This window comes from Giraffa tippelskirchi, chromosome 3, assembly GCF_054371585.1.
Source record: "Giraffa tippelskirchi isolate mGirTip1 chromosome 3, T2T-mGirTip1v1.2.pri, whole genome shotgun sequence".
NCBI classification, from domain to species: Eukaryota; Metazoa; Chordata; class Mammalia; order Artiodactyla; family Giraffidae; genus Giraffa; species Giraffa tippelskirchi.
In genome coordinates, this window is record NC_137277.1 from 20,979,606 (window position 1) to 21,003,633 (window position 24,028).

General features: G+C 41.8%; 1 protein-coding gene across 1 annotated transcript; it reads left to right on the plus strand.

Moving 5' to 3' along the window:
- Window positions 1–9,254: 9,254 nt before the first annotated feature.
- On the plus strand, window positions 9,255–13,775 carry LOC145540761 (keratin, type I cuticular Ha7-like). The gene is made up of 7 exons (XM_081575843.1): window positions 9,255–9,909; window positions 10,106–10,188; window positions 11,171–11,327; window positions 11,690–11,851; window positions 11,940–12,065; window positions 12,535–12,755; window positions 13,360–13,775. Exons 1-7 carry the CDS (start codon window positions 9,322–9,324, stop codon window positions 13,451–13,453), a joined length of 1,431 nt encoding a protein of 476 aa, XP_081431969.1. The 5' UTR covers window positions 9,255–9,321; the 3' UTR covers window positions 13,454–13,775.
- The last annotated feature ends 10,253 nt before the right edge of the window (window positions 13,776–24,028 follow it).

Sequence of the window (24,028 nt, forward strand, 5' to 3'; positions counted from 1 at the left end):
GGTGCAGCCCTACCTTATCCTTGTCAAAGGCTCATTTGGGTTAGTACATTTCATGGGTCAGTGTCAGAATCTGAGAAATGCAGAAGACGACCCTTGCATAGAGCACATGGTACTATCAGAGCAAGGCTGTTCCTTGAGACATGCAAATCAACCAGTGGATTCTACCCTTTCCAGGCCCAGCTGGGACCTTGGACTCTAAGGGAAGCATGGCATGTCAGTAGGTGGTGAGATGATGAAGCAGTCGTGGCCGGCCCCATGGCTACACTGCCTTCTGTTTTTCTAAAGGCGGATCTGTTGAAAGTGTCATTCAATGTGATCTACCTTTGACTTCTATGTAGGTTTAGAAAACAAGCGAACATGTAAGAAATATATTGTCATCAATCTGGGTTGGGCAAGTGGCATTGAGTGGTATATGGAGTTGACTCCTATGGATTCTTCCCAGCTCCACATTCAGGGATATAATATGGTACCTGACGTTGGCTATTATGGAAGTATTTACAGCATAGAAATTGGCATACGCTACAAATTGGGGCTTCCTACCCTTCCTGGAAAGCTAATTTACTGGTGCACCCCTGGTTGGTGTATATGTTTTTCCACATTGTTTAAGAATCTCTGATTTTACTTCACTGGTTCAACATACAACTACCTTTGAGTGGTCACAGGATGTTTCTCATTCTCTACTTACTTAAATGCACATCGATGAAGTGCTTAGTCTCTCTATAGACTATAACCATTGGGTGTGCTGGGTTCTGGGGATACAGAAACGAAGGAAGAGATGCAACAAGATAGACTACCTAACCTCAAGGAGTTCCCCACTCAGTAGTGGGGGGTGTACACCCATAATTTTCAGGGATGGAAGGAGTGTGCCAGCAGGGTGTTTGCTACCTGCCTGGGAGGCTCAGGAAGGCTTTACAGGGAGTGTGGTTGAGCCCACGAGCTCATTCATTTGTGATAGTCACTGCCCCTAGGTGTTTCGGACTCAGGCTATTTAGTAATAATGGATCTATAATAAGCAAAATAAAGCCATTTCCAGTACCTTTCTATTTCCCACCATCGGAATCTTTGATCTATGTCAAAAATCTATTTTTTGTCTAACACACAATTCTGTGTTTCCTCCCTCCCTAGAGCATTGATTATCGAGGACACCCCAACTCTACCAATCCACCTTCTGGAGCTCTTTTCCCAATCATCTTGGCCAGGGCAAGGAGGATAGACCACCTGGAGGAGCAGAGGGTGGAATCAGAGGCTCATAGGCAACACCACGTGGGCCCTGGTCCCTGCACCTGTGAGCGGAGGTGCAAGCTCATGATTGCACCCGTTAACATCCCCATCTCCAGGATTCCATAAGACCTGTTTCCCCACATGTACACCCATGGTGGATTCATGTCAATGTATGGCAAAACAAATACAATATTGTAAAGTTAAAAAATAGATAAATAAACTAATTAAAAAAAAAAACCTGTTTCCCCACACTCTCACCAATATTGTGCACTATCCAGTTAAATTAATCCTATAAGGAGAAAGTAGTATTACCTTACTATTTTAGTTTCTATTTCTTAATCATCAGTGAACATTCATTCATATATTAAGCCATTCTTATTTTTATTTTTCTGAAAACACGAAACTTTTAAAGGGGGTGATGGTGATGATTGGAGATCTTGAAGAGGAAGGGAACTGACATTATTAAGTGCTTACTGTGTGCTAGATATTATGCTAGAGTTCTACCACTTGGTGTCCTTTATTCCTACCAGTAGCACTATGTGTAAATATTACTGTAAATGTTCATAGGACAAAAGTGAAAAAGCTAGCTTAAAATGCAGCATTTAAAAAACTAAGATCATAGCATCTGGTCCCATCACTTCATGGCAAATAGATGGGGAAAAAGTGGAAACAGTGACAGGTTTTTATTTTCTTGGGCTCCAAAATCACTTCGGACAGTGAGTGCAGCTACAAAATTAAAAGATGCTTGCTTCTTGGAAGAAAAGCTATGACAAACCTAGACAGCATATTAAAAACCAGAGACACTATTTTGCCTACAAAAGTCTATATGGCCAAAGCTATGGTTTTTCCAGTAGTTATGTATGGATGTGAGAGTTGAACCACAAGAAGGCTCAGTGCCAAAGAATAGATGCTTTCGAAATGTGGTGCTAGAGAAGACTCTTGAGAGTCCCTTGGACAGCAAGAAGATAAAACCAGTCAATCTTAAAGGAAATCAACCCTGAATATTCATTGGAAGGACTGATGCTGAAGCTGAAACTCTGATACTTTGGCCACCTGATGCAAAGAGCTGACTCACTGGAAAAGACCCTGATGCTGGGAAAGACTGAGGGCAGGAGAAGAAGTGGGTGACAGAGGATGAGGTGGTTGGATGGCATCACCAAGTCAATGGACATGAGTTTCAGCAAATTCCAGGAGATAGTGAAGGACAGGGAAGCCTGACGTGCTGCAGTCCGTGGGGTTGCAAAGAGTCAGACACGACTTAGCGACTGAACAACGACGTAGGACAAAATGGATGTTTTTAAAGGTTAGGTAATGTGGTTGAGGTCAGGCAGCTCAGAAATGGAGGTTTTGGTATTTTCTATTTCTGTTGCTGCAAAGTAACAGGAAATATATACGTTGATCTCTGTCCCTGGTTTCTGGCAGAGAGCTCCTAAAGCTCTTGTGATTTTCCATGTGATAAGAACATTGGGAGCATCTTTTGTTCTACTATTTGATCTTTGACTCCGGTTACTGACGCAGAGCTCCTAAATCTCTTGGAATTTCCTGGGTGATAGGAGTGTTCTTTGTTATAATCATGTGACTCTTGTTGGGTTCCTGCAAAACTTAGGATGGTGGCTAGTCATCAGCAGGACCAACCCATGATTAAATGCTTGGAACTTTCCACTTTATCCTCATGCTCTGGGAAAAGGAGAGGGACTGGAGACGGTTAAAGATTGATCATGCCTACATGATGAACCCTCCATGAAAATCCCGAGTGTGAAGTTTAGAGAACTTTCAGGTTGGTGAACATGCAGAGGTGATAGGAGACTGGTGATCCAGAGAGGGATGGAGGCTTTGTACCCCTTCCTACATACCTTGCCCTCTGCACCTTTTCATCTGTATCCTTTATCATATCCTTTATAATAAGCTAGTAAAGGGAAGTGTTTCCCTGAGCTCTGTGAGCCATGTGAGCAATTTATTAAACACACAGAGGAGGCTGTGGGAACTCTGATTTCTAGTTGTTCGGTTAGAAGCATAGGTAACAATCTGGGACTTGGAATTAGTGTCTGGAGTGGGAGAAGTTTTGTGGGATTGAGCCCTTAATTTTCAGGATCTGACACTTAACTCCAGGTAGATAGTATCAGAATTGAATTGAATTATAAGGGCATCTAGTTGATGTTGCAGAGAATTGCTTAACATGTGGAAAACTCATACATCAGGAGCCAGAAATATTATGAGTGGACAAGTAAAGAAAAACCAGGCATATTTTCTCTAGACAGTTGCAAAGAAAGCTAGGTTCAATCTTGATCTGCTCTTGAGCCACCAACAGAATAATGGGAAAAAAGACAATGACATGTCTAAAGACTTCAGAGTAAGTGTGGAATCACTCCCATGGATCCAGGGTGGAGACCTGCTCCTAATGTCTCCCCCTCAACTAAGGGACCATGTCTTTTGTAGATACACTCCTAGTGTCTAGGCTATTTCATGGTAGGTGGAAAAACAACATTGATAAATGACTAAACTTTGTGGATTATGGGGCTTGGACCTAAGACATCAGATGGCAAAGTTTTATCTAATTGGAAAAAAAAGTGCCTTTTCCATCATCAAAGTCTCAAGTGTCATATACCTAGAATAATAAACTGATATGCTCAGCCTCTTCTCTTGAGTCTTCATGGCTTTCTTGACCTACGATTTACCTTTGGCACCATTTCCTAATACCTAGGAGACATGGCATGCAAAGCTCTCCATATAACAGCTGTCTTTGATCTTTACATCCATCACAATGTGTGATAGTGATGTCCCTATTCAGGGAACAATTCCCTAGATGCCCTCACCCATCTTCCTGCAGCAAAGGGCAGGCATAGAAAAGGTAGGTTTATGGGTGAGGCACATTCCTAGGTTCTAGCCGGCAACTCCACATCTTTTCTCCCACTGGTTCAGATACATCCACATGTATCAACACTGTGTTTGGAGATAGCACCCCAAAGACACAGCTCCTCACTTCTGTCTGCAGTAGACTTCCTGCCTCTGGATATCAATATTTCTCAAGTTAGACTCAGTGCAGAGAACTTTGTGCCCATAGGTGAAAGAAGGAGGGCCGTAATCTCCTCTTTCATGCTCTGTGTTCATCACTTCTTGTCACTGAACCTGGTTCATATTTGATCACCAAGGGCCACAGGGACTTTTTAAAGGACTGGGAAGGAAGGCAGTCTTAGGTATGAGAGCTAGGATCCTAACCCACACTCACTTCCTTTGAGAAAAATGCAGATCAGTGGAACCAAGCAACTTTACAAGGAAATATCAGTGTCATTATACAAGATAGTGTATCCAGTAGAAACCCATGTTAAGACCATGATCAAACTCTAGCAGGGAGGAGCATCCTCCAGACATACAAATCTTCAGAAGTGATGTAATTCAGTAATAAGTGTGCTTTGAGATGAAAGATATTATGCATTTTAGCCAATGGAATGAACCCTGTCAGAGCATAAGGTCAAGATACCTTCTATTTAGCAAGTCAAATGAAATGACTTTAAAAGTCTAGATCTCTGGTTTATAGGGAAGCGAGTTGCTATGTGATGAAGTAGAGGAGAGTAACAAAGGAGTGTTTGAAGATGTAACTTATGCAGATTGCATCTAGAGACCTCTGAAGGATGTGATGGCCTGGCCTGGTGATGCCTCCTAATTATGGTGTCTGGAAAGGGCTATTCATTGATGAACTCTGAGTGACTCTTAGGCCAGAGCTGACCTTTCTGGGAAATGTAGATGGAATTCTTGAATTCTATATTTCTTCTTGATAGAACTCAAAGTAGTAAAGAGGTTTCATTCTCATTTATTTTTTCCTGAATTTCCTTCCAAGTCACTTTAGTTAGTAAATTGCTTGAAAAGATGTTAAGGACTTTTAGAAGTGAATTCTTTCTCACCTACTGAGACACATTTCAGAATAGTCTGAAGCTCTGACATGTGAATACCTGACATTGTGAGTCTAATTGATAAAAACCTTACAGGAGATAGGTTTAAATTCACTTTGTTGTTGTTGTTTAGTCAGTAAGTTGTGTCTGACTCTTTTGTGACCCCATGGACTGCAAGCTGCCAGGCTCCTCTGTCCATGGAATTTTCCAGGCAAGAACATTGGAGTGGGTTGCCATTTCCTACTCCAGGGGATCTTCCCGACCCAGGGATCAAACCTTCATTTTCCTACATGGGTAGGCGGTTTCTTTTGCTAGTGGTAAAGAACCTGCCTGCCAATGCAGGAGACCTAAGAGACGAAAGAGATGCAGGTTCTATATCTGGGATGGGAAGATCTCCTGGAAGAGGTCATGGCAACCCGTTCTTGCCTGGAGAATCCCATGGGCAGAGGAGACTGGCAGGCTATAGTCCATGGAGGTGCAAAGAGTTGGACATGCCTGAAGTGAGTTAGCATGCACGCATACACCTGGAAAGCAGATATATATTCATATATATATTCTGTATATATATTCTATATAAATATAATATAATATATATTATATATATATGCACCTGGAAAGCAGATATATAATATATAATATATAATAATATAGAATATATATAGATATATATTTATATCTATTGTAATATATATATTATATATTACATAAATACATATAAATTTATATATAAATATACTTATAAATAAATTTATATATAAATAAATATTATAAATTATAATTATAAATATTAAAAATTATAAATTTATAAATATTAAAAATTATAAATATATAAATATTATAAATTTATATATAAATATATTTAAATTTTATAAATATATAATATATATAATTATATAATAACATATAAATATATATAATATATAGATATATATCTATATCTATATATTATATTATATTATATATTATATATAACTATATATTTGTTATATATATTATATATTATATATAATATATTATATATAATATATATATATGCACCTGGAAAGCAGATATATAATATATAATATAATATATAATACATAATATATAATATAATATATATAAATATATATAATAGATACAGATATATATAATATATATATAATATATATAGATATATCTATATCTATTTTATATATTATATATAATATATAAATATATATATATGAATATATATAAAAATATATATATTTATATATATATTTATATATAAATTTATATATATTATAAATTATAATTATTATAACATTATAATTATAAATATTATAAAATTATAAATATATAAATATTATAAATTTTTATATAAACACATATAAATTATATAAATATACAATATATATTATATAATATATATAATATATATTATATATAATATATCTATATCTATATCTATATTTATTATATTGTATTATATATTATATATTACATATAATTATATATATGTTATACATAATATATAATATTATGTATAATATATAATATTTAATATTTAATATTTAATATATAATATAATATATAGATATATAATATATACAGATATATTTAATATATATAATATAATATATAGATATATTATATTATATATATTATATAAATATATATATTTATATAAATATATACATATATAAATATAAATATATATATTTATATAAATATATACATATATAAATATAAATATATATATTTATATAAATATATACATATATAAATATAAATATATAAATATATATTTATAAATTTATATATAAATATGTAAATATATATATAAATTATAATTATTATAATATTATAATTATAAATATTATAAAATTATAAATATACAAATATTATAAATTTATATATAAATATATAAAAATTATATAAATATAATATATATTATATAATATATAATATATATTATAATATATAATATAATATATATAATTATGTTATATAGAAATATATATAATATAATATTATATATAGATATATTATATTATATTATATATATTATATATATGTTATATATAATATATTTAATATATAATATATTATATATAATTATATATGTTGTATATAATGTATTATATTATATAGTATATTATATATTAGATATAATATATTATATAATATAAAATATATAATATATTATATTATATAAGATATATATGCACCTGGAAAGCAGATATATATTCATATATATTCATATATATATTCATATGTTATATATATTCATATATTATATATAATATATATTCATGTATATATATTCTCTCTCTCTCTCTCTCTATATATATATATATATATGGAGAGAGTGTGTTATCTAGTCCTTATAGATGTCTCTGTATATCTAGTCTGTACTCTATATATCTGGTCCCTATAGAGATGTCTGTTCAGGTCCTGTTTAATGCTCAGAGCCCTGCCTGATACTCATTTTCTCAAAGATCTAGTTACAACCACCTCGGGGACCCATGTTAGATCTTTCTCAGCACTAGGGACCTATAGACTTTCAAAAATTTTGAGAAAATTTGAGACCTTAGCCATCAGCTGTTTTGGTTCCCTGGTACTAAGAGCTAGTGGCATGTTTGATATGTATAACTATTTCAGAGATGGAAGTTTTCCCCTGGGCATTTTCTTGCATAGTTTTCAGAGAACCCCTACTGCTTTGGTAGCCCAACTTTTGTATTTTCTGGGAGAAACAATATAGAACAAAAAAGAACAATATAGAATATCAGATTCTTGTTTTCTCTTTTAGTTTCAACTTCTTGCTCAGTTTCTGAGCCTTTTAATCCATCTTCATCTAGCAATGACACAGTTGTTCTCTTATTGGGGCCTAGGGTGGGGGATCAAGGTGAATAAGAACAGACTCTGGAGTGGAAAGAAACATACTGAGAAGAGGCTTTGACACTTTATAATTGGCCTGATCAGAGAAAAACAACTTCACATCTCTGGTCCCCAAAGCCTTATTTATTTATTTTTGTAAAATTAAGATAAGAATACCCACCTCACATAATGTAGGAAGGATATAGACAATATAATCGATAAATCCCCTAAGACACATGATAAGTGCTTCATAACAGACTTTAGAATCAAGGAAGTAAGACTGGAAGAGAGACATCAGTAACTTTGACTCTTGCATTTCATGGTCAAGTTCTTATATGCAATTCAAGAAGATTATTTGAATCTATTATATGAGATTCAAAAACATTACTATTATTATTATCAATAATCTTTGTTATTGGTTTTTTATGCTCACTTTTCTTGGTCTAGATCAGGTTTTCAGAGTCACTCTCATACTAATGAGTTTCTCAGACACTATTGAAAACACCCATGGCTACCCAAGTTATAGTGCTTCTTGATGGACAGAAATGGTATCGTGCCTAACCAACTGTGTGTCAGGTATGAGCCTGGCACATAAGATGTGTCAGGAGACGTGCACTGAATGAATGGACTTATCAGAGAAGTCTTATTGCCCCTTAGAGTGGAGCAGAAATGCAAAAAACTGAAGAAAGAAGAAATATAAAAATTCTCGATAACCAATAAGCACATAACATCTGCCAAGAACCAGTTTCTTCCCTGGATAGGGAAAGCTGGTTGAGTCTTCGCCCAGGTCAGTGCCACTGTAGTCACAGAAGTTTGTCTCTCTTGCCGCTCTGATGACCTACAGGAATAGCCATGTGTTCAGTGTGGACATACCATTAAGGAGGCCAACCATCTGATGACTGAAAGGACTTTCGTTCTTTTAAAAATAATGAAAAGCTTCTGACAGCCCACCAACAGCTCATCTGATATCGAAGAGCCAGGAGGCACCTCAGATTCATCAACATTCCTCTAATGAGATGAGGAACTCTTTTTTTTTTTTTTTTTTTTTTTTTTTTTTTTTTTTTTTTTTAAAAATATTTATTTTAATTTATTTATTTGGCTGCACTGGATCTTAGTTGCAGCATATGGGATCTTCATTGCAGCGTGCAGGAACTTTTAGTTTCAGCATGTGGGATCTAGTTCCCTGACCAGGAAACGAACCCGGGTCCCCTGCCTTGGGAGCTCGAAGTCTTAACCACTGGACCACCAGGGAAGTCCCGAGATGAGGAACTCTTAATGGCAAACTCAACAGCTGAGTAAGAGGATGACGGTACAACAGTAGGTAGAGAATCAAGGAAGGGAGGTCAAAGCATGGAGCTCACACCCTCGTGGGATGGGGTATAAAAGGGCCGGGAGGGAAGAGGGTTGTCAGACTCAGTGGCTCAGCCTTCTCAGCGGCTCTGAACCTCCTGCGTATCCTCAGTCCACCATGACTTCCTCCTGCATCAGCTCATGCCACCCTCTGGGCTGCACCAACAGTCTTGGAGCAAGAAACATCTGCGTCTCCTCCTTTGATGCTGGAGACCAGCTTGGGGCAGAGGTCAATGCTGCCCTTCTGGGCCTCTCGGCCACCCTGGCACATGCCAACCGAGTCCGAGTGGGCATGACCCCTCTGGGCCGACCCAGCCTCTGTCTGCCCCACAGCTGCAATGCCACCTGTCCCTTGCCAGGGACCTGCAACATTCCCAGCAACATTGGAATCTGTGGAACCTTCAGTGAAGGCTTCTTCAACAGCCACGAGAAGGAGACCATGCAGTTCTTGAACGACCGGCTGGCCAGCTACCTGGAGAAGGTGCGCCGGCTGGAGCAGGACAACGTGGAGCTGGAGAGCCAGATTCTAGAGTTGAGCAAATGCCCTGAGTCCACCGTGTGTCCAGACTACCAGAGCTACTTCCGTATCATCGAGGAGCTGCAGCAGAAGGTGAGGTGTGGAGCAGCCTGGGTGGGGTGTGCTGGGCCTGAAGGAGGCAGAAGGGCATGGAAGGCAAACACCCACCAAGAGCTCAAGGAGCTTCGAGTTCTTGGAGTCTCCTGAGCATGTACGTAGACATCACACGAAGAGCCGGAACCCAGAGTGTGATGCTCTGTATGTGAACTGTCTTCCTGGCTTTCCTCAGATCCTGTGCAGCAAGGCTGAGAACGCCAGGCTGATCATCCAAGTGGACAATGCCAAGCTGGCTGCCGATGACTTTAGAATCAAGTAAGTAAGGTTCCCTGTTGGCTCAGTAGTAAAGAATCTGCCTGCAATGCAGGAGACCTGGGTTCAATCCCTGGGTGGGGAAGATCCCCTGGAGAAGGAAATGGCAACCTACTCCAGTATTCTTGCCTGGAGAATCCCATGGACAGAGGAGCCTGGTGGGCTATAGTCCATGGGGTCGAAAAGAGTCAGACCCAACTGAGTGACTAACAAGTAGGGTTGAAGGAGGGCTCAGAGTGACTCCTTCCTCCGCTGTGAGTCCCAATGTCAGAATACTTGCTGAGTGAGTGAATTACTGTCCTTTTTCTTCCTTATTAAATTTTTTTTGCTGGGCTTCTCTCACTTTTACAAACCAAACTAATAGAAGGTAGATCAAATTGAGTATCTATAGTTTGGTATTAGTCTGTCTTCATTTATGGTTCCTAAAATGGTTGTGATAAGGCAATCAGACTTCACTAACCGGGAGCAAAATCAAGTGATTTCTAGAATAAACTAGCCATCGACAGCCACTAAATTTCACATATAAGTTAAGGGAGTCTCTTAGAGGCAAGTCAGGGTCCAGATTTATCTATGGAGCAATCTATGGAGCTCTCAGGTGCCAGATGTTTCCACTAAACAAAGATGAAAGCTGAGAGATGGATCAATGACCAGGCGGTTGGCTATTGCTTATCCTAGTTAACTAACAGTTCATACAATGGCATGAACTCTGTGTTGGGTCCGAAGGTACATGATCTTAGGCAGGTCAGTTAATCTTTCTGAACGAAAGTTGCCTCATTTCACAATGGTGAAAATGATTAAGTGCTGTGAATGCCTCACTAGACGGTGAGCTATTTGAGAGTGGGTGCTGTGTCTAACTCATCTCCAAGGCCAGTGCTGAGCCCAATGAGCAAACAAGGGTCCAAGCTGGTGAAGAGGGTAGGGGCGGGGCCAGCTAAGAGGGGCTCTCCTTGGCATCTCGGTTGACTTGCGCCTTCTGTGATGGAAGGCACGAGAGTGAGCGCTCCCTGCTCATGGTGGTGGAGGCGGACATGTGCAGGCTGCACAAGATCCTGGATGACGTGAGCCTGGCCAAGGCCGACCTGGAGGCCCAGCAGGAGTCCTTCAGGGAGGAGCAGCTCTGCCTCAAGAGCAACCACGAGCAGGTCTGGTCCTGCGGCTGCAGACTCCATGGGGAGGGGAGGGCGCTGGGCAGAGAAGGGAGCACCTGCCACCAAGGGTCTCCAGGGTTAGAGTCTGGGCTCAGGTGGCAGCTGCATAAAGGACTGATCTGGGCCTGAGAGTCAGCCTGGCCCAAAGGGATGTGGCAGAATGGGGTTTCTTCTCTAAAGGTGTGCTTGTGAGATTGGGAAGGTCTCCAGGTGGGTCCTTCCCACTGGACCCACGGCAAGACCTTTCACGTCAGTGTGTGTGGTGTTGCATTTCATGCTGCTTGTCGGGGATGGGGCTGTCTGCTCTGTGAAATGCCCTTTTCTTACTGCAGGTCTTGGTCTCTCTGTCTCTGTAGGAAGTGAACACTCTGAAGCGTCAGCTGGGAAATAAGTTCAAGATTGAGCTGGACATGGTGCCCACCGTGGACCTGGGCAGGGTGCTGGAGGAGATGCGGGGCCAGTACGAGGCCATGGTGGAGACCAACCTCCGTGACGTGGAGCAGTGGTTCCAAACTCAGGTGAGGGCGGTGCTGCAGAGCAGGGAGGGATCTGGCTGCATCTGGCCAGGGAGGTGATCAATCACTTCTCTGTGTGCTCGTGCTACAGTCTGAAGGCATCAGCCTGCAGGCCGTGTCCTGCTCAGAGGAGCTGCAGTGCTGCCAGTCAGAGATCCTGGAGCTTCGACACACGGTGAACACTCTGGAGGTGGAGCGCCAAGCCCAGCACAACCTGGTATGGTCCTCCTCATCCTCACCACGCTGCGAGGGTCAGAGGCCCTGGGCTCATAGCAGCATCTCTTAGATGTCTCACTAATCAGCTTCATTAACAGTTAAGTCAGAGCTCAGGATCTGAGTCCTCTGAAACTTGATGCCTTGTTGTCAAGGTTATTTTGACCCAGAGAATGGTTTCCATTAAAAGTCACTTCCTTCAGAACCAGGTGTGGTGGTTTAGGCACTCATTCTACATGATTTTACTGTATGTCTATGTCAGGCATGGGGGATGCATGGGTAAACATGACACCATTCAAGTTAGATTTTTTTTTTTGGTGAAAAGTCTTGGCTGTATTGACAGTGGTTTATCCAGAGCTCAGGAGTGTCCTATGACTTCTTGGAATCTGTCCCATGTGGCTGAGTGTGGCCAGGATTTTCACTGCATGATTTGGGGGCAGCTAGGTCTCTCACCCCGTTATTTTCCATTATAGAAGGACTGTCTGCAGAACTCACTGTGTGAATCTGAGGCCTGCTTTGGCACCGAGCTGGCCCAGATGCAGAGCCTCATCAGCAACGTGGAGGAGCAGCTGTCTGAGATCCGGGCTGACCTGGAGCGGCAGAACCAGGAGTACCAGGTGCTGCTGGATGTCAAGGCCTGGCTGGAGTGTGAGATCAACACGTACCAGAACCTTCTGGAGAGTGAAGACTGCAAGTACGTATGATCTAGGCCAGGGGTCCCCAGGCCCTGGGCCATCCTGGTCCTTGGTTCATTAGGAACCAGGCCATAGAGCAGGAGGTGAGCAGCAGATGAATGAAGCTTCATCTGCCGCTCCCCATCACTCCCATTATCACCCAAGCCATCCCCTCTTCCCGACTCCCAGTCCTTGGAAAAATTGTCTCCCACGAAACAAGTCCCTGGTGTCAAAAAGGTTGGGGATTGCTGATCTAGGCAATTCCTGGCTAGGCCATTTTACAGAGCACTGAAGTGCTTGTGGAAGATCTCATTGTAAAGAACAAGCTACCCTGGGTGTGCTCTCTCAGTGAAACATTCACCTCTCCCAGTGTGTGCAGACTGCAATGCTGATAGAATGTTACAGGAATGATAGCAGGGTCCCTAAGCCACATTGACCAAGGGACTCCTGGATGTGGAAAGATACAGTGAGAGTGAAAGTGGGACTACTTTTGTAGATTCCATTGGGCTGTGCAATTTGTTGCTGGTGGACCTGTCCTTAAGACTTTTGGTTTTACCTTTCTGTCCATCACTGAGATACTTTTCACCTCCCAGGTCTAACTTGTTCTTTTCTCTATCCCTGCAGACTCCCCTGCAATCCCTGCTCTACGCCTGCCTCTAGCACCCTTCATCCCAGCAGTGCTCTGCCTGCCTGTACCGGCACTAAGAGCCAGGTCTGAAGGTCTGTGTCCCAGGGCAGAAGACCCAGGCTGCTTGTACTGGGGCTAAGATTGCCCTCACCAGCTTAGTCTTCCTTCAAAAAGACCAAACCCACTGGAGGCATTTTCACTGAATCATAGGGTAACAGATAACTTCTGAGCAGTGGTTTCCTGTTTATTCCTTAAGCTGTAATTTTTCCTTTTGTTTCCATGTTGTAATGGTCTTTCACTAAAGACCAGTGTCCCGTCTGGGATTTTGGTTCTACTCCAGTGCTTTAGAATCTCCTTAAATTTAATTGGGTTCCTGTATTCAGTGGTCAATAAACCTCCTTCCTGTATGACATGCTTCTGGTGTTTGGCAATGTATGTGGTATGATAAAGAGCCCTGGCTGTCAAGACCTTGGGTGGTCACTGGCCCTGGCATGTCGCTGTCAGGAGCTCTCTGGGGCACTGGGGTCTTGGCCTCTGGACGGAGGCCCTTTGCTGACATTGGGATGTGTACATATCTTGCCCATCAATCTCAACTGACTGGTGAAAGGAGGCGGTGTTCATTGCCAAACCTGAATTCCTTCAGAATAGCTCAAAACTAACATGTCCCTACTGTGCTTTTGGCATCTTCAGCCTCTTGGTATTTTGTCCAAGAGCAAAAATCACACAACTCAGAGTTCCAGTCTGGTCAAAGGGAGGTCATGTTGAGAGCTGCCTTGGCCAAGTTGCCAAGTTTTTTCTTCATATTTAAATTGGCCCCTTTCATGGAGGCCGTCTTCCCTGGTGGCTCAGATGGTAAAGAATCTGCCTGCAATGTGGGAGGCCTGGGTTCAATCCCTGGGTCAGGACGATCTCCTGGATGAGGAAATGGCAACCCACTCCAGTATTCTTGCCTGGAAAATCCCGTGGACAGTCTGTGAGGTTGCTACAGTCGACATGACTGAGCGACTAACATTACACTACTACACTTTTATGAAGGCATGGGATCCTCATCTATTCTCTTAGACATGGCAGCCCAGATTGGGTTCTGGGGACAGTTTTCTTGATCCTGGCTCACCTCTTGTTTACATTTTTCTCTAGACAGATGCTGCCACTTTTGTATAGGCTTGTCTCCTCTGCTGCTGCCTTTGAAGTGCTGAAGTGAGGAATGCAGTTGGAGTGAGTGCTGTCTGCTTCCTGGACATGGCTCTGACCCAGGCCAAGATGGTTCCCAGCCAGACACAGTGGAAGAGCGGACAGGGAACAGCACCTGAGAGGCTCTATTCTCTCCTTGCTATGCTAGTCAATTTAGCTTTTGGCATATTTATGCTGAGCGGGTCCAGAAGAACGAAACTCTCAGGTCTCAGCTTACTCTTGAACCCTGGTCCAACGACCAGTGCAGAATCGATTCTTCTTCGTGGTAGTGAGACAGGCTGGGACTTGGGACTCTCTACTGCAATGCACACGTGTGTGAGTGTGTGTGCTAAGTCACTTCAGTTGTGTCTGACTCTTTGCTACCCTATGGACTGTAGCCCACCTGGCTCCTCTGTCCATCAGATTCTCCAGGCAAGAATACTGGAGTGGGTTGCCATGCCCTCCTCCAGAGGATCTTCCTGACCAGGGATCGAACCCACATTCTCCTGCATTGGCAGGCGGGTTCTTTACCATTAGCACTACCTGGGAAGCCATGCACCTAGACAAATGTCTCTTTGAGCAACAAAATACAAAGAAACTATAAGGGACTAAAAATAACTGTGTGCATGTCCAGCTAAGGCAAATCCTAGACAATAAGAAGCAAAAAGACCAAAAAGACCAACTGCTACTTCTGAAGAGCTGGGGACAAAAACAGGGTGTCGGGAGCAAAAACAGGGTACTGCAAATGCCCTTGCACTCAACACCACCAAAGGGGTGGGCCAACCATCTAAGCCACCCCTCTGGCTCATCCCCTGGACACACCCCTATTCTCACTGCATGTAAGGAACCAGCTTGCCCCGCCTTGGGCAGTGAATAAGGGAACCTGTTACTTGTTTTGCTCCCTCCTGCAGCTGCAAGAGCCCCGTAAAGCCTTACCTGGATTTCTTGTCTGGCCTCATATCGATTTATATTGATTGGGGGAGGCCACGAACTCTGGTTGGTGACAGTACCATAGTGTGAGGGAAAGAGCATGTGCTCCAGAGTCAGACAGACCTGGGCTCCAGTCTGACCTCTGTGACACTAGCTGAGTGAAACTGGCTAGGTCACTCCACACTCTTGAGACCTATTCCTCAGTGGTAAAATTAGAAACATACTTTCCTCTCGCTGTTGTTGAGGGATAATCTGTACAGTGCTCCTGTCATACGGAAGGAGCTCGGGGCATATCTGTTTATGGGTTTCCCTGGGAAACTGCAGGGATAGTTTTTTCCTCTTAGAGGGACAGAAGAGCTAGAGAGGTGGTCACATAACCCATTAGCAGCACCAGGGGCCATACATTTCCATGTGGGTGGGCTGGAAGCCTGGCTGTATTCTTTGGCTATTTAAAAGCAATAATGAAATCCAACCACTATCGCTATTGGAGTTCAGTTTTTCACTCAAGTGGCCTAACCAAAATCAAAAAACTTTCTGTGGGCAGTCAGAGGATAATAATGTACTGGCTGTTCTTGTGGGCTTTCTTCTAACAAGTAACTCAAATGTCATATGTTGTAAAAAGTGGCCGTGACCACCATGTGATGGGCCATGGAAGTCTGGCCTATACCCCGTTTGCCTTGCCAGGTCACATCCTGAATGAACTCTAATTGTGGGACCCCTCCAGGGCTATGAGGTGTGAGGAAAAGGCTATTCAGATACAGGGGACTGCAGCCGGGGAGGCTGGCAGGTGGTGAGCATCCTGGCCCAGGGCACCTGGACATTGTGGTTTCACTCACATCCATTCTTGCAATCAGAGGACTCAGGGCTCCCTCTGATACCAAATCCCAAGCGCTCCTCTTCTTACAGGCAATTCTCCCAGCTGCCCACTAGTTTCCTCTCTCTTGATCTCCCTGTATTGTACTACCCGCATAGATTAGACTGATACGGGCCCTGAATTCGGTATCTGGTTTTACTTGGGACACAAAAATTTCAGCCATGTGGACTGATTATTTTTTTCCCCTGAGACTTTTGCTCCCTTGGCTTGGAACCAGGTCCAGTTTTGAGCCACCTAGTAAGTAAGGCCATTAGTTTTCTGTTTACCAGTCCTGTATTACCAAGGTGCTCATCTATAATATTTCTTTCCAAGCTTCACATAATGACACCAATTAAGTCTCTGCAGGCCCCTCCATTTACTATCTGTTTTTTTGACTCCAAATGGCATTTCCCCCAAATCCTAGCAAAGTGGAAAGGAGTAAGTGTGGCTGCCTACAGGCCCCTGGGGTGGATGCTGGCCCACACAGAGAACTCTGGGAAAGAACCCACACTTCTGTTCCCACCACTGTCTATGTTGGGAAGACAAGAAAACTGAGGTGGAATTCTAGACTTTCCATAATAGGAGCATTTTTTCATTTAGACAGCATTTTTTTTTTTGGATGGCCCATGATATGCTACTCCTAAGGCTCCACTTTGCCTTCCTCTCCTTTATAGAGTCCCTTGGACTGCGAGGAATTCAAACTAGTCAATCCTAAAGGCAATCCGTCCTCAATATTCATTGGAAGGACTGATGCTGAAGCTGAAGCTCCAATACTTTGGCCACCTGATGTGAAGAACCAACTCATTGGAAAAGACCCTGATGCTGGAAAAGATTGAGGGCAAGAGGAGAAGGAGGCAACAGAGGATGAGATGGTTGGATGGTATCACTGACTCAATGGACAGGAGTTTGAGCAAACTCTGGGAGATGGTGAAGGACAGGGAAGTGTGGTGTGCTGCAGTCCATGGGGTCACAAAGGGTTGGATACGACTTAGCGACTGAACAACATCTTCCTAAGAACAAAATCAAATTTGCCTCTTCTGAAGCCCACTTAAAATAATTTTCATGAGCTCATCTTGTTGAACCGTTTTTCTGTCTTTTTCTTATCTAATTACATGTTTCTCAACCATGCCTTCTCATTTAATATATATGGAAAAGGTCCCATCTTTTTACTTAAAATTGTTTTAACTTTCAAAATATAAATACAAACTAGTGACAGTTCAGTTATGATACAGATTGTGATTGTTTTCAAATGACATGCCTTCTAAGCAAACTATCTTCCCTGCCACCTGTTTTGGAGACTGCAAAGGCCACCCCTCCAGCTTTAGCAAGGGGAGGAGGGACTCTCATTGACCATCACTGCTGGTTTGGATATGAGCCCCTGTGCTAAATCAAGCCATTGTACCTGCCTGCCAGGTGTAATAAATATCAGTATCTGCATCTGCAAAGAGTTTCTCTGTCCCTCCAAAGAATCCGACTGCTCTCTCCTGGCTCCAGGCTTTTCTCTCTGACCCCCTGGTGAGTAGCTCCTTTTAGCTACCTTTCATTCATTGGCTACAAACTTGAACTCCGCTTCTTCCTCTCAAGCCAGCTCTCTGCCTTGACTTCTCAGCTTCCTTTCACTTCACCTTATTGTCCTAGGAACCCAGAAGTAACCTCAAGCACACTTTTAGGGGTCCTCCTTCCTTAGAGGAAGTCCTTCCTTTGACCCCTACCCCCATATAGAGTACATGGCTCAGACCTGTAGCATTCTTTTGTAATATCTCTGTTCTCTATCCCTTTCTTTCTGATGGTGCTGCAGGCGGCCAGATTTGGTTTCTATCACATGCTGTCAGGATTCTTTAAGAGCCTCCTCTTGCCCCATCCCTTCTCTGCCAAGTTCATCCTGCACACACCTCCAGCCCTTCACTCTTCCGTTTAACATATCTTAAGCATATATTATGTACCAGGCACTGCATTATGTATTAGAGAGCACACAAAATGGAGATTCAGTGTTCCTACCCCAGGGTGCGTACTAGTACTAGATTAAGTTTCCTGAACTGCTACTTTCATCATTGCTCCTTCTTGCTCAAAAACCACTGGAGAACTCTGTTCTGTCCCCTGCTGTATTTCCAGTTCCTTAGATGAGTGTGTGGTCCAGAGTAGGAAATTGGTACCTGTCTGTTGAATGATTAGAATGATCAGATGGGTCTATTGGACATTCTGTGGCTGAGACCTAGTGGCTTTGACTTGGTGTTCGGAGACAAGGAACCTGGACTTGAGAGTCAGGCAGACTTGAGCTAATATTTCAAGGTTTGTGAGCTCAGGTAAGTTACGTGATTGCTCTGAGTTTTTCCTTATTCTACGGTGGGATGCTTGAAACTACTCAGCAGTGTAATTATAATTAAGAGATGGTTACCTGGAGAAGGAAATGGAAACCAGCTCCAGTATTCTTGCCTGGGAAAGCCCATGGACCCTCTGAAACCCTGGTGGGCTCTAGTCCATAGGGTTGCAAAGAGTCATACACAACTGAACACATACACACACAAGCAACAAGTAAGCAATAGTGGTAAAGGTTCATTAAAATAATGTATTTTAAAAAGAGAGGTGGTTATATGTGAAGCACATGGTGTACCTGACGTGGTAGCATATAGTAGATAGTCAAATATGGTATATCAACTTTGAATATATAGGGGTATGTGTGTGTCACAGAGAGAGAAAAAAAAATGAAATGAAATCCTGTATGTTAAGTGCCAAATGAGATTCCCAGCACATAATAGATGTGGCCTTTGTCAAGGCCAAGGTGCAAACTTGACCTCTGTCTGTCCTCTACAAGCGTTTCCATTTGCACCCCTTTCTTAGCCACAAGATTAACAAGCACTATATGGGTTTCCCTTCTTGCCCCTCCTTTCTTCCATCTCAGATGTTCTCATAAAACAAACCTTGGTGAAGAAGAGGGAACTAGGAAAAGAAACAGAACTTGCCTATTATATTGACAAAATGCAAGCTAACAGATTTTAAATGTGATCATTCAAACACTGGCTCCTTCTGCACTCAGCAAACACCGTTTTGGTACAGTGGGCTTCATCTACACAGGATGGTAGTCACAACAAAGCTCATCTATCTTCCTAGAGCAGCCCTTCTGTTCTCAAAGTGTTGGCCCCAGACCAGCAGAATCAGTATCACTCAGCAATTTGTTAGAAATGCCAACTCTCAGACCTGACCCCAGACCTATTGAATCAGAAACTCTGATGTGGGACCTGGCAATCTACATTTTGTAAGCTCTCCAGGTGGTTCTGATATTGGCTAAAGTTTGAGAGTCACCTGTGCAGATGTTACAAAAATAGGAGACCATATTTTTAGCCATGAATTAGCCTGGGTTTCAGTTTTACTGGCCTTAAAAATGCCCTGTGACTCTCTACATGTGTGCTAAGTTACTTTAATTGTGTCCGACTCTTCGCGACCCTATGGACTATAGCCTCTCAGGCTCCTCTGTCCATGGCATTCTCCAGGCAAGCATATTGGAGTGGATTTCCAGGCCCTCCTCCAGGGGATCTTCCTGATCCAGGGATCGAACCCGGGTCTCTTATGTCTCCTGCATTGGCAGGTGGGTTCTTTACCACTAGCGCAACCTGTGACTCTTCAGAGCTATGTTTTTGTGTCATTCAGGGGCAGACCCCTGCTGTATACGGAACCAGCTGGTGCCCAGGAGAGTGGTGGTGATATAAGTGTAGTTCACACGAGAGGCTTGGACAAGAAATTTTGCTGGGGAATCTACTGGTTGCCTCTTAATCCAAATTCATCAGAAATTCCATTCTAGGGACCCCACTGCAGAGTACGGGAACAACACAGAGTGTATTCAGAGGAATATCTTCAAGCTGGTATGAGGGGCTTTAGAACCTTGCTAAATGAAGAACCAGGAGTGAGAAATTGCACCCTTGTCATGAAGAGTAGAGGTCCGCCCATGTGGCAGAAGAACTGTGCTTATCTTCTATAGGCACCCATGGGTAGAACTAGAAACTAAATTAACTAAAGGGCAAACTCTCTGACTTACTTGCTATCACCAAAGTTCAGCACCCAAACCTGCCTGGCACAGAGATGGTATTCAACAAATATTCGTTGAATGAATGAAAGAACAAATGAAAGCAATAGGCAGAAATATCATAGAAGGAGGTAGATTTTTTCTGCATAAAGAACTTTCTAACAATCTCCTATATTGTAAGCCCCTTTAAAGCAGAGCTAGCTGTTATTTATCTCTTTTTTTTTTCCAGAAAAAAAAATGGATTCACAATGTTGCGCTAGTTTCAGGTACACATCAAAGTGATTCACTTATACATGCGTGCATGCATGCTTAGTTGCTTCAATTGTGTCTGAATCTTTGCGACCCTATGGACTGTAGCCTGCCAGGTCCCTCTGTCCATGGGATTCTCCAGGCAAGAATACTGAAGTGGGTTGTCATGTCCTCCTCCAGGGGATCTTCCCAACCCAGGGACTGAACCTGAGTCTCATGTCCCCTGCATTGGCAGGTGGGTTCTTTGCCACTAGCACCACGTGGGAAGCCCTCATAGGTTTACATATATTCATCCTTTTTCAGATACTTTTCTCATATAGGTTATCACAGAATATTCAGTAGAGTCCCCTGTGTTATTCAGTAAGTTGGTGAAAAGCTGAAGGCATGCCCTCTGAGATCAGAAACAAGACAAGGATGTCCACTTGCACCACTTTTATTCAACATAATTTTGGAACTCCTAGCCATGGCAATCAGAGAAGAAAAAGAAATAAAAGGAATCCAAATTGGAAAAGAAGAAATAAAACCGTCACTGTTTGTAGATGACATGATACTATACATAGAAAATCCTAAAGATGCTACCAGAATACTAGTAGAATTCATCAATAAATTTGGTAAAGTTGCAGGTTACAAAATTAACACACAGAAACTCTTGTCTTCCTATAGTATATATAGTAACAATGAAAGATTAGAAAATTCTTTTTGGTAATCAAAAAAGTAAAATATCTAGGAATAAACCTACCTAAGGAGAAAAAAGACTTGTATTCTGAAAACTATAAGACGCTGATGAAAGAAATCGAAGATGATACAAACAGATGGAAAGATATTTATTTCTTGATTCCAGTGTCTTGCACAAAGCCTAGGAAACCATGAGCTATAGGAGCCAAGTTGGCCAGTGACGGGATGGGCCATCTTTGAAAGTGGTAGGTGAGACAATGAATTGGAAGGTTATAATGCTAAATGCTCTTAGGCTAGAGGACTTGGAGATCTCTTTGGGCTTGGAGAGTCCATGTTTTAAAGTCAGCTAAACATGTACTTCCCTGGTGGCTCAGTGGTAAAGAATGTGCCTGCAAATGCAGGAGAGGCAGGTTGGGTCTCTGGGCTGGGAAAACGCCCTGGAAAAGGAAATGGGAACTTATTTCAGTATTCTTGCTTGGGACGTCCCACGGACAGAAACAGCCTGATGGGCTACAGTCCACAGGGTTGCACAAGAGTCAGACAAAATTGCGTTGACTAAACAATAACAAAATATGTACTGCTGCCTCAGGGGCCCTGGTGGTGAACTCATTCATCTTAGGAGTGGGGTCAAGGTAGCATCTTCGTTAGCATAGCCTAGAAGCTGGCTAGCTGCCCTTTTCCAGGGCTTATTGAACAACCAGCCACTTTGTTTGTTTGAGGAATAGAGGAAGCCATAAAGCTTCTGATCCTCTGAGTGTGTCTGAAGATTAAGGACATTCAAATTTTGTTCTAGAGTCTCCTAGAGTCTCGGACAACCAAGGTAAGTGACTTTCAAAGAAAACACAGGAAGTTTCAAAAGATGAAAGATCAAAGTTCTTGAGTGTATATCTTCTTAAATAAAATGAGGAAGAAGTCTCTCAATGAGAGGACCAGCGTCTAACAAGGGAAGATGCCAGAAAGCAGGGGGAGACATCTGAGAACAGACATCAAAAAGTACTAACCGTGCCCACCTTAATTAGCCTATGGACGCCAATACACAGGAGCATAATTTAAGTTCTTGAGAATCTTGAATTACCTAGTTTCATTCATTAGTTTTTTTCCCCAATTCCGAAAATTATGTTTTTTGTATAGGGAAAGTCTAAATCGCCAAAATTAGTAGTATTTTCATTTTAATCTAGTTTAAAATACTTTAATTTCTCATTTGACTTTGGCTCATGGATTCTTAAAAAGTGTGTTATTCAGGTCCTTGTTAGTTATTCATTTTAAATATAGCGGTGTGTACATGTCCATCCCAAACTCCCTAACTATCCCTTCACCTACTGTAGAGCGCGTGGAACTCTGCTCAATGTTACGTGGCAGCCTGGGTGGGAAGGGAGTTTGGGGGAAAATGGATACAGGTACATGTATGGCTGAGTCCCTTCGTTGTTCACCTGAAACTATCACAACATTGTTTAATTGGCTATACCACAGTACAAAATAAAATTTTTTTTTAAAAAATGTGTTATTCAGTTTTCAACCACCAAAATCAGCTTGGAATTTAGGTTTCTCTTCCATTGTTCTGGCCTAGTGTTTCCCCCTCATATTTACATAGGAAACTTCCATCTCTTTTCTGTTCATTTCGTTCTAAAGGGATCTGGATATTATTTTTCCTCAGATCTAAGGAGAATCAGCTTCCAGGGCAAGTTCCCTGTCTTTGACTCCCCTTAACTGAAGACTAAATATGAAATGGTCCTGGCATTCAAGGCTTCCAACAACCTGGACTAAACATAACTTTCCAGTGTTAGCATATAGTCTTCATAGTAAGTACCAACACAGGTAGACTATTTTCCATTTCTCAAACATGTTTCATTCTGTTCATTTTGTTCTCTATGAGAAATGCTCTTCCCCCCCAACCCTTTCTGGAAGCCATCATTCAAAGCACATTTACTTTTATTTTTTGATGTGGACCATTTTAAAAGTGTTTATTGAATTTGTGACTATATTTCTTCTGTTTTATGTTTTGATTTTTTGGCCACGAGGCATATGGGATCTCAGCTCCATGACCAGGGGTTGAACCCCACACCTCCTGCATTTGGAGGCAAAGTATTAACCACTGGACCAGTGTGGAAGTCCCCAAAGCACATTTTAAATGTTCCTATTGGACTTCCCTGGTGGTGCAGTGGTTAAGACTCTGCCTACCAATGCAGGGGACATGGGATCGATCCCTGGTCCGGGAAGACCCCACATGCTACAGGGCAACTACGCCTGTGCACCACAACTATTAAACCTGTGCTCTTAGAGCCCGCACATCACAACAAAGAGTAGCCCCTGCGGACCAAACAAACAAAGCCCATAAGCAGCAATGAAGACCCAGCACAGCCAAAAATAAATAAATAGAAAAATAATTTAAATATTCTCTTTGCCATGAAGAGAACACACTGGTCTCTCAGTGTGTTTTCTTCTACTTAAAAATCATCACAGTTCTTTAAGAATTTTTTTTAGTTAAAAAAATTATTTTCTAGCATTCTCTCTTATTGCCTTTTTAATATCAAGATCACTCACTTCCTTATCCTTCTTATTAAAATCTAACTCCCTCCCTCCAGCAGTGTCCCACAATGCATAGTCCACACCAATCTGCTGAAATGAACTCCTGACTTTTTCCTTTCCTCAGTGTGCCTGTTGGATTAATATTTTAAACTTGCCATGATGGGAACATTCGGTGGCAGGAAAAGAGTATGGAAGTGAGAGTGATTTTGAGGACATTGTTGGAGGCTCTTGTTCTCCATGCCTT